This window comes from Diabrotica virgifera, chromosome 10 (assembly GCF_917563875.1).
Source record: "Diabrotica virgifera virgifera chromosome 10, PGI_DIABVI_V3a".
In the NCBI taxonomy this organism is placed as follows: domain Eukaryota; kingdom Metazoa; phylum Arthropoda; class Insecta; order Coleoptera; family Chrysomelidae; genus Diabrotica; species Diabrotica virgifera.
In genome coordinates this window covers 33,706,519-33,717,909 of record NC_065452.1, presented here as the reverse complement: position 1 = coordinate 33,717,909, position 11,391 = coordinate 33,706,519, and the positions used below count along the sequence as shown (strand labels likewise).

At 34.8% G+C, this 11,391-nt stretch overlaps 1 protein-coding gene across 2 annotated transcripts in view; it reads right to left on the bottom strand.

Moving 5' to 3' along the window:
• Positions 1 to 4,602: 4,602 nt before the first annotated feature.
• The window catches only part of LOC126893200 (otolith matrix protein OMM-64), a 150,873-nt gene continuing 144,084 nt past the window's right edge, over positions 4,603 to 11,391 (bottom strand). For both annotated transcript variants that reach the window (XM_050663162.1, XM_050663164.1), the window contains exon 8: positions 4,603 to 5,789. In XM_050663162.1, the coding sequence (XP_050519119.1) occupies positions 5,385 to 5,789 (405 nt within the window). In that variant the 3' untranslated portion in view covers positions 4,603 to 5,384. The remainder of the gene's footprint in view (positions 5,790 to 11,391) is intronic.

Below are 11,391 nucleotides of genomic sequence, written 5' to 3'. Positions count from 1 at the left end.
CCCCCGATTGATTCGGTTTCACTACCTATACTATAAAATATATGCCCTGATTTTAGTGTTGTCAGGTTTTCTCCATGTCGTCTTACTTCACTGACTCCAATAATATCCTATTTTACTTTTGACATCTCGATTTCCATTTCAGTGACTTTTTCTTCAGATAATAATGTTCTGGCATTGTAGGTACAGATAAAGAGTGTTAGAGGTTTTTTCGTCTTTCGCGTCGTCAGTTTTTTGTCCACCCCAGAATCCTTGGGACAGACTGATAAATCATTGTGAGAGTTTCGATTTCTCGCTATACTCACCTGGGGTACATCCGCTTTTGTTTTAAAATCTGACATTTTGTTGGGAGGTATTTGCCTTGAAACACCACGCTGGCAAGGCGGGTTGGTGAGTTTTTAATTCAGCCGCTCATTGTGAGTACCGACGCTGTTTGAAGCCGCCCTCTCCGGGTCAGACACTAGAAGGGATAGAGTTAAGAATATAAAAATAAGAGAAGAATTAGAAATAGAACCATTCTTCTTAGCGTTCTATCGTCCACGTTTGGACATAGGCCTCTCCCAACTCCTTCCATCGGTCTCTATCCTGAGCAACATATTTCCAATTCGTTCCGGCTACTCTTTTAATATCATCAACCCATCTCATCTGTGGTCTTCCTCTCGGTCGTTTACTTTGGTAAGGTCTCCAATGTTGTATCGTGGCATTCCACCGTTGGTCTTTTTGTCTAACAGTGTGGTCTGCAAAGCTCCATTTAAGTTTGGCAACTTTTGTTGTTATGTCCTCGACTTTTGTTTTTGATCTTACCCAGTCGTTCCTCTTTTTATCTGACAGTCGTATACCTAACATTGTTCTTTCCATAGCTCTTTCTGTTGTGGCTAATTTATTCATATTTGCCTTGGTTAGGGTCCAGGTTTGACACCCATATGTCATGATAGGAAGGATGCACTGGTTGAACACTTTGGTCCTCAAATATTAAGGTATTTTGCGGTTCTTAAGTATCCAACCAAGTTTTCCAAATCCTGCCCATGCTAGTCTTGCTTTCCTATTAATTTCCGCACTTTGGTTTTCTTTGTCAAGTCTCAGGATTTGGCCTAGGTAGATATATTCCTGGACTTTTTCTATCTCACTGCCATTTATAGTTATGCGTCTGGGGTCATCTGTGTTTGTCATTATTTTTGTTTTCTTCATGTTCATTTTTAGGCCGACGTATTGGGAGCTGCCTGCGAGTTCCTCTATCATAATTTGCAGTTCCTCGAATGAGCTCGCTATAATCACAATGTCGTCAGCGAATCTGAGGTGATTTAGCTTCTTGCCATTAACGTTAATGCCATAGGTTGACCAATTTGTCGTTTTGAAGACGTCTTCTAGTGCTAGGTTGAAAAGCTTTGGCGATATTACGCCTCCTTGTCTCACGCCTCTCTTAATAGGGATGGGATTTGTATTTTCGCCTAGTCTAGTCTATAGAACCATTAGAATCTTATATAGAAGAAAGACAGCTGGGTTGGTGGGGACACTTACAAAGGATGAGTGATAATATGCCTGTTAAAAGAATCTAGGAAAGTAGAAATATAGAAAGGAAAAAACGTGGTAGACCAAGAAGACAGTGGAATGCAGTAATAATAGATATTTTAGAAAAGAGAGGAACAACATGGAACGATGCCAAAAAATTAACAGAGAATAGAAAGATATGGAAGAAATTTGCCAAGAACGAAAAATAATGAAAGAATCAGAAACAGATCCCTACACCTCAGGGTAGAAGGGATAAAGATTATATATATATATATATATATATATATATATATATATATATATATATATATACAGTATGTCCCTGTAAGTTGTATCCATATGGAAAACTTTTTTATTATTCATTTTACGAAAAAAAGTTATTCTTGATAAAAAGCTCTGCATGTTCCAAAACCTAAGATTCAACCATCAGATATAAAATTTTATGAATATTATACGAGGTATGTCAAAAAGTTTGAATTTCACTCAAGAGTAAAGTAGCTTTATTTTTCACAATATTTAAAATTGCTATTAAGAAAAGTTGTTTGGAATTAAAAACTATATTCTAATATGCAATTACATCCTTCTAATTGAAAAAAAAATTTTTGAAAAATTATGGATAACTAACATTATTTTCAGTTATTTCAATTCTGATAACTCTTTTATTATTAATTTTACGAAAAAAAGTGATTCTTAATAAAAAGTTCTGCATGGTCTGAAACCTAAAATACAACCATCTTATGTCAAATTTTATCAATTTTATACAAGGTATGTCAAAAAATATGAATTTGGCTCAAGAGTAAAATACCTTTATTTTTCACAATATCGAAAATTGTTAGTATGAATAGTTATTAAGAATTAAAACCCATGTTTCAGTATGTAATTATATCCTTTTAATTGAAATATTTTGAACTAAAAAGGTACTTTACTTTTGATCTAAATTTATCTTTTTTGACATACCTCGTATAAAATTGACATAAGATAGTTGTATTTTAGGTTTTCGAGTATTTTAGACCATGCAGAACTTTTTATTCAGAATCACTTTTTTCGTAAAATTAATAATAAAAGAGTTATTAGAATTAGAATTACTGAAAATAATGTTAGTTATCCATAATTTTTCAAAAAAATTTTTTTTAATTAGAAGGATGTAATTGCATATTAGAATATAGTTTTTAATTCCAAACAACTTTTCATAATAGCAATTTTCAATATTGTGAAAAATAAAGCTACTTTACTCTTGAGTGAAATTCAAACTGTTTGACATAACTCGTATAATATTTATAAAATTTTATATCTGATGGTTGAATCTTAGGTTTTGGATCATTCAGAGCATTTTATGAAGAATAACTTTTTTTCGTAAAATTAATAATAAAAAAGTTTTCCATATGGATACAACTTACAGGGACATACTGTATATATCATAGTAATTTTACAATTCAAAACTGTGAAAAATCATCAACTGATATCTGAAAATATTTTTCTCTAATCTAAAGTAGGGTTCGTCATTGGCCCTGCTATATCTGAATGTAGTAAATCACCAATTCTTTTGCTTTGCTTAACTTTTCCATGAAAACTTCGTCTTGTAATTTTCTTCTTCTTCTTACGGTGCCTATCCGTCCCGGATGTTGGTGATCAGCATGACTATCCTAAGTAATACTGCATCTCGAAAGCCTCGAGCATTCTTAAAAAGCTTCAGGAAATGACCACGCCTCTACTCCGTATAATAACGTAGAAAATACATACAGTCGGAAAAATGAAAGAACACACATGAACGATCACATCAATCACTGATTTTGTATTTGCTGTCTTTTTCTATAACAAACGTTTGTTATTTATAGAAAAAGACAGCAAATACAAAATAAGTGATTGATGTGATCGTTCATGGGTATTCTTTCATTTTTCCGACTGCAGCATCTGATTATAGAGAGTTTGGTAGCAAGTTGTAAATCGTGACTTCTGAAAAGAGACTTCATCCTTACGAACACCGATCTTGCTTTTCCTATACGATGTTGTAGGTATTTCAGTAAAGTGGTCCCATTGGCTGTTTAGGTTGGTACCAAGGTATATGTATCTGTTTACCCTGTATATTTATTGTTGATTAACCAAAAGCCGAATATTTAATATTTCGTGATTACTGACTACCACGTACCTTGATATTTTCGTGTTGAGAATAGGTTTATGTTCTTTACTGACATCTGATTGACTAATACGCCTTCCTGTAGTCCTGTAGTGCTTGCTCGAAGATATGTTTAAAGTACATATTAAATAACAACTGGGACACAATACATCCTTGTCTCACTCCTTTAGCTATGTAGACTAACTTGTATTTTTATATTGTCTAATGTCTCGCTCTCTTGGGTCTAATATTTCAATGACTGATAATATTAACTTCCTTTTTATCTAATACGGCCGTAACTTGAAATTTCCAACTGTTGAAATTCTCTCCTGTGAGAAGGAGAAGTTGACCTGTAAACATCCTTGAACGTAATCACTCTTACTTGATTTTTACTCTAGCTGTTTATCAAAGGGTCCTCTGGGCCCATAACCTTTTGAGTATTTAGTTTAGAAATGACTTAAATAATCATTATTGATGGACAACTTTTTTTAATAAACCTTTTTTGGCATAGACTTTTGGTCATTCAGCCAGACTCAACATGGTAGAAATGGTTGTCTGAGTTTACATTAAAATTTAATAGAATTAACATGCTGTAGTATTCTTTTTTAGTCAAAGTCGGCTTTTCCGCACTTACTACAATATAATCCCTTTCTGTCGCTGGGCCCATAACCTGATGAATCTATTGTATTTTGTTCGTAGAATAAATGTAGATGATGATGAATCTTTTAATTATTATTGATAACGTTAACAAAGATGAACAACTCATAACATTAATTGGCTTTCTTCCTTTTTACATACAAAAAAGAATTTCGTGTTTGAAATAATCCACAGATTACTCTTCTTGGTGACTCAAGGTCGAAGATTAATTCAGATTTGTGTATAGTATCTAGATATCATTGTAGGTATATATTTTAATTATAACTGATAAGAGAAGTAAATAAACTAATTCCTGGTGGAGGGCCAAAAGAAATAAAACATCTCGATACAAATGTAAACATATTTATTTTATTCATTTACTTAACCTATAATGTCTTCTTAAATGTTATTATTCATAAATAATTCGAATGAAAAAGAACAAATAAAATAACTAAGTTACACGGACTACAACAACGTATCAATTATCTGTACATTCAATATACACATAACAACAATAAATAAACCTTCGCAGTTTTTGAAATTTTAGTAAGGAATTGTACACCTGGTGTCAAAAATATATTAAATTGCCTACTCTCTTTGAAATCGACTGCTGGATGCAAGAACACTCCGATAGCAAGAACTCTTAAATGCGATCAACACACTGGCAGGAGACTATAGTAATATTCTTTCTTTTCAAGCTTACAAATAAAGAATGGGTTAAAGAATGGTGAGTTGTGAGTACGTTGGGATGCTTCAGTTTGCTCAAAACGAAAGAATACCATGAAAGCATAGCGCTAAAACGTCTTCGATGTTCACATAAGTTAGTTTACATCAGTCCATATGGCCACGTTAGCACAAAAGTCCTAAAAGTCATTTTTCGTATATAAGGAAGAAAAACATTTACCACAAAATTCGAAAATGGAAGATCTCATGATATTTTAACGCTGAATGCGTTTTTAAAGTCTTAAATAAAATTTGGATGTTTATCCCAAAACTTGGACTGTCATTGTAAGCCTCTTTCAGAATAAACGAGTCGTTTAGTCAATGTTTTGGGATAACATCAGTTTTCTCAGTATTCACAGGACTTGTATCTACAAGTTTGGTTAATACTTGGACTGTTACTATTAGCTCAACTACCAGGCGTTGTTGAAGTTTGTTGTTTTGAGCCAGACTTTTCTTCTGTTAATGCACTTTCTACCCGTTTCCTGTGCGTCCCCAACAGCTCTGGAAGATCGTACGCAATGGCGATATCTAACCTATTGATGGGACAGCCCCTGAAGTAGGTACATGTTGCTGATAGTTGCTGGAATTCATACAATGGGTTTAGTTTGAAGAAGTCTTTGTACACATCTGGATCTGGAAGATCGTAACGGGAAATGTTCGTGAGGGTAGAAAGCCCTTCGTAGATGTGGTAATCTTGAGGATGCTCTATGATTGCGTCAGCTACTTGTTTCCGGTTACCAAAGACCGATTTGTGATTATAGTAGGTTGTGAGATAACAGTCCACCATTTTGGCATGGTTGCGTACACGCACCTAAAAATAAAAAAAAAATAAGTAAAATAGCACAGAGCAGACAATACCACAGAATAAAAAACAATCCGACAAACCCCGCCATTCTTTACTTTAAAACCGTGACGTATTTTAGTAGAGGGTTTAATTTAAATTTTAAAATACATTCTTCTTCTTAACATGCCTTATGATTGAAAAGTTTAAGTTTTTAATCTAATAGCACATAAAATGATATTTAAAATACCATTTTTTTTCTTTCCATTTTTTTCTTACCATTTTTTTTATAGCAGATGTCGCTAGGCCATCCCTGCCATTTCGTTCGTTGCAATCCGTGACTGCACGCGGAGTATTATCCTGGTTCATTCAGAGAGAAGAGCATATGTATCTCCTGATGAGGGGCTATGAAGCCCCGAAACCGGTAGAGATGCTTGCTGTACTCTCCGATTGAACTAGAATATAATTACGGCTGAAGTTTTGGGTTGCAACGAAATTGAAAATGTTTATTCATTTTTAATTTAATTTATATATTGAGTTTGAGTTTGGCAGGCAAAGCGAGAGGTTGTGGGCCGGTGTGTTTGGCGATAAGGTAAATTCGGAATCGAAACCTATCACAATAAAAACACCGGTTTTTAAAAGACCTATCGTTATCGATAATCGTTAAAGATAAAAAGTGTACTTGTGCGAAATAAAAAATAGACTTTAAAGTGTATATAATAATATTTATATTAGTGCTGACGATAACATCTACTAATTTAATTTAAAATGGCCAGTGGCGGAACAATTCGAAAGGAAACCAATAGAAGGAACGAATATGGTAGCGACGAAGAATCGAAGAATAAAAAATATAAAGGGGATGCATTGTATTTTGAAAAGAGTAATATGACGAGACGAACACCGAATAAAAGCAACGATACAAATAAAGAGATGATAAAAATGATGCGGGAAGTTATGTGGAAAAATGATGAAATGATGGCAGAAATAAGAACCATACGGAAAGACCAAAAGGAAACGATGGAATATATTAAAGAGCTAAAAGAAAACAACAAAAAATTAGAAGAAGGTTTGAAAATGGCAACCAAAAGAATAGAACAATTGGAAAAAGATAGACGGAGAAATAATATAGTATTAAAGGGCCTAACACTGGATCCTAACGACAGCAAACCAGTAAAGGAGTCAGTAGAACACTTCATAGGAAGAAATCTGAAATTACAGGTCAAACTTAGAGGAGCGGTGAAGATCGGAGACCAAATTTTTGTAGCAGAAATGGAAAACCTAACGGATAAGCTAAGTGTACTAAAAAACAAAGGAAAACTGAAGAGTCTACAGGGACAAAAGGTGTATATAGAATCAGATTTAACAAGAAAGGAAAGGGAAATACAAGCAAAAATTAGGAAAATGGCAAAAGAAGAAAAAGACAAAGGTAATACTACGAAGATAGGATATGTGAAACTGGAGATTAATGGGAAGGAGTGGAAATGGGACCATAATAATGAGAAAATTATACAAATTCACAGAAACATCGGGGAAAGGACTCCAAAAAAGTAATAGAAAATAATGAGACCGGACACACAACAATGACGACCAAGGCAATGAATGGGAAAAGCGATAGGGGAAAAGATGATGCACAGGTAAACAAGGATGAAAATAAAAGAAGGGGAAAGCTATATTGCAGAAGGAAGGAGAGATAAAATGGGAACATGGAATTTGAGAAGCATCAACGGAAAAGAGGAAGAACTGGTAGAAGAAATGATAAAACAAAAAATAGAAATACTAGGAATATCGGAAACGAAGATGAAAGGAAAAGGTCTTAAGAAAATACACAAAGGATATTGGTTACTTTGGTTAGGAGCGGATACAAAAGAGAGAGCAAAAGAAGGAGTCGGGATAATAATTGCACCGAATAGACTACAACACGTTATAGAAGAAACATATGTTAACCAGAGAATATTATCGGTGAAAATGAAACTGATGGACGAAGAAATATGGACAATAATAACAGCCTACGGAGTAAATGAAGATGCAAGAAAGGAAGAGAAAGATAAATTTTTCGAGGAGCTCCAAATGCAAATTGATAATGGGGAAGAAAACATAATTGTAATGGGAGATCTAAACGGTAGAGTTGGAAACAACAACAGCGGAATAGAGGAGTGCATGGGAAAAGAAGGAGAAGAAATACTAAACAGATATGGTGAAAGAATAATAGAAATATGTATGGAGAACAAACTAGTTATAACAAATACAAAATTTAAACATAAAGAAGTACACAAATACACGAGAGTACAAGACAGCAGAAACGAAAAATCAATCTTAGATTACTTTTTGGTAACAAATGGAAAAGAGTACAGGATACGAAAGTGAAAAGAGGCTCAGAGATTGGCAGTGACCACCATCTAGTAATAATGAAAATTAGAACAACAGAAGAAAAAGAAGAAAAGAGAAGAAAAGGGAAGAAAGGTCTTCTTCTTCTTTAGGTGCCGTGTCTGTATTCAGACGTTGGCCGTCATCATGTTTACAATTTCCTGAAATCTCTCTCTATTGGCTGCTACGCGAAATAATTCTTCTACTGTGCAGCCACACCATTGTCTAATATTACGCAGCCATGAAAGTTTCTTTCGACCAATCCATCTCTTTCCCTCCACTTTTCCTTGTATTATAAGGCGAAGCAGATGGTATTTAGGTCCTCTAATTATATAGCCGAAGTATTCTGTTTTTCTCCTCTTTATGATGCTTATGAGCAGACGTTCCGAATTCATCATTTGAAGAAAATCTTCATTGGAAGTGTGCGAAACCCACGATATCTTTAGGATTCGTCGATAGCACCACAATTCGAATGCTTCTATTTTGTTTAGCATTGTGGTTTTTAACGTCCATGTCTCACAACCATACAATAGGATAGACCACACATAACATTTCAGCACCTTCTTTCGAATATTCATCGACAGGTTTCTATTACATAAAACTGGTTTCCAGGTCATAAAAGCCTTCCGTGATATTTCGATCCTAGTTATTATCTCTTCATCAGAGTCACAATTTACATTTAACCAGCTGCAGCCAGCTGCAATTTAACCAGAAGGAAGGTAGTAAACGAAAAAATAAAAAAATATACAAATTAAAACAGGAAAGATATAAGAAGAAATTCCAAGAAAAATTAGATAATACTCTGAAAAGTAGGGCAAAAAATACAAATATAGAAGAAAAATGGGAATATCTAAAAACCATCATAATCAAAGCAGCTGAGGAAACTTGCGGGAAAGCAAAAATAGCAAGTACTAACATGAGGAGAACGGAATGGTGGACGGAAGAAATACGAGAGAAAATAAAGAACAAAAAAGAAAAATGGAAGAGATACCTAAGTACAAAACACCCGGAAGATTACGAGGCATATAAACAAAAAAAGGAAAGAGGTTAAAATAGCGGTGAAAGCAGGAGAGGAAAGGTCATGGGAGAGATTTGGACAAAAAATGACAAAAAATTATAGGGAAAATCAAAAACTCTTCTACGGCGCATTAAAACAACTCAGACAAAAGAAAGAGCACACGATGCCGAATATAAAAGACAAGAATGGAAACGTACTAAAAGAAGAAAAACAAATAATGGAAAGATGGAGAGAACATTTCAAAGAGCTAACTCGTGCAGACACGGACAACATAGGGGAGATACAAGAAAGGAATGAAGAACAACAAGTGGAATCCATAACAAGAGAGGAATTAGAGAAAGCAATAGAAACAGTAAAATTGGGCAGAGCACCAGGCAAAGATCATATCACCCCGGAAATGATAAAATTCATGGGGACAGAGGGAACGGATAGCATGAAAGAACTAATGAAATCATAAATAGAGCAGAATTACCAAAGGACTGGAAGAAAGACATTATACTACCAATACACAAGAAAGGAGACCAGAGAAACTGTAATAACTACCGAGGTATCACCATATCAAGTATCCCTGGGAAGGTATTTGCAAGAATAATAGAGACAAGAATTAAAACCCAAATAGAAACAACTATGTAAGACACACAGTGTGGATTCAGGAAGGACAAAAGCACGCAAGACCTAATATTCACATTAAGACAAGTAAGTGAGAAGGTAATCAAGAAGAATAGAGAGATACATATGTGCTTCATTGACCTGGAAAAGGCGTTTGACAGAATCCGAAAAAAGGACGTATGGAAGACACTAAAAGAAAGGGGAGTCGACAGACATATAATAGAAGTAATAAAGGATATGTACAAAATAATACAAATACAATAAGAACCAATAACGAAGAATCCAGAGAATTTACTACAAGTCAAGGCGTCAAACAGGGATGCGTGCTGAGTCCACTGCTATTTTCAGGGGTACTGGATGAAGCGATAAAGAAAGCCAAGAGAAGAATGAGAAAACTAACATTAGGATACTGGCAAATGAAACGGACTCAACTATCGGAGCTACTATTCGCAGACGACATGGTATTGATAGCAGAAAACAGAGAAGACCTACAGAACAATCTTGAAATCCTAGAAGAAGAACTATCAAACATAAATATGAAAATTAATAGAGAATACAAAAACAATGATAATTTCAAATACGAGGAAGACAGACGCAATAGAATTAGACGGGAAACAACTAGAGCAAGTGGAATACTTTAAATACCTAGGAGTAATAATCGAAGCAAATGGTAAACAAGACATGGAAATAAACGAGAGAATAGGACGAACAGGAAGCTTATTTAACGCTATGAAAACAACATTTTTGGGGAAAAAAGAGATACCGGAGAAAGTAAAAACGGCAGTCGTTAAATCAGTAGTTAGACCAACAATTATGTATAGCAGTGAGACATGGACATTGACGGGGAGACAAAAATCCAGAGTCAATGCTATGGAAATGAGGTTCCTGAGGAAAATAGCAAACAGAAAGAGGACAGACAAAATACGAAACGAAACAATTAGACAAAACCTAAAACTGGAACCAATTAATGAAAAAATAGTGGAGGGACAACTTAGATGGTTCGGACACGTGTGTAGAATGTCAAACGAGAGTGCAGGGGAAAAACAAAAGAGGAAGACCAAGAGTTATGTGGGTAGATGAAATCAGGAAAGAAGTCGAGAAGAAGGGATTGACATTGGAAACTGCAAGAAACCTAACGCAAGATCGGAAAGCATGGAGACTACAATGCCAAACCCAACTCCACCAGCCTTACACCTAAAGGTAGAAAGGCTTAGGACTAAGTAAAAGTAAGTAATTTATATATTTACTCAATTTGGAGTACGAAGGGAACCATTCTCGCTGGAAATGTACCGCCTGAGCAGATGGGACGTAAATTGATGATATTTAATTAGCGTCGAATATTTTACTAAGTTGGTTCAACAAGCAGCATGGGAAGCTACGGCCCATGAGACTAAAAACAAAAGGCACCGAAGACAATGCCCACAAATCATTAGAACTGAAATACTAGAAAAGCGGAGGCTTATAAAAAGTTGGCAAATAACGAGACACCCAGATGACAAAACCAACTACAATCGAAAATGTAGACAACTAAAAGAATTAATAAAAAATCTTAAAAATGATTATTTTCAACGTTATATGCAGAATTTAACACCAACTGCGGATTCCGACTATTCACTATGGAAGGCCACAAAAAATTTGAAA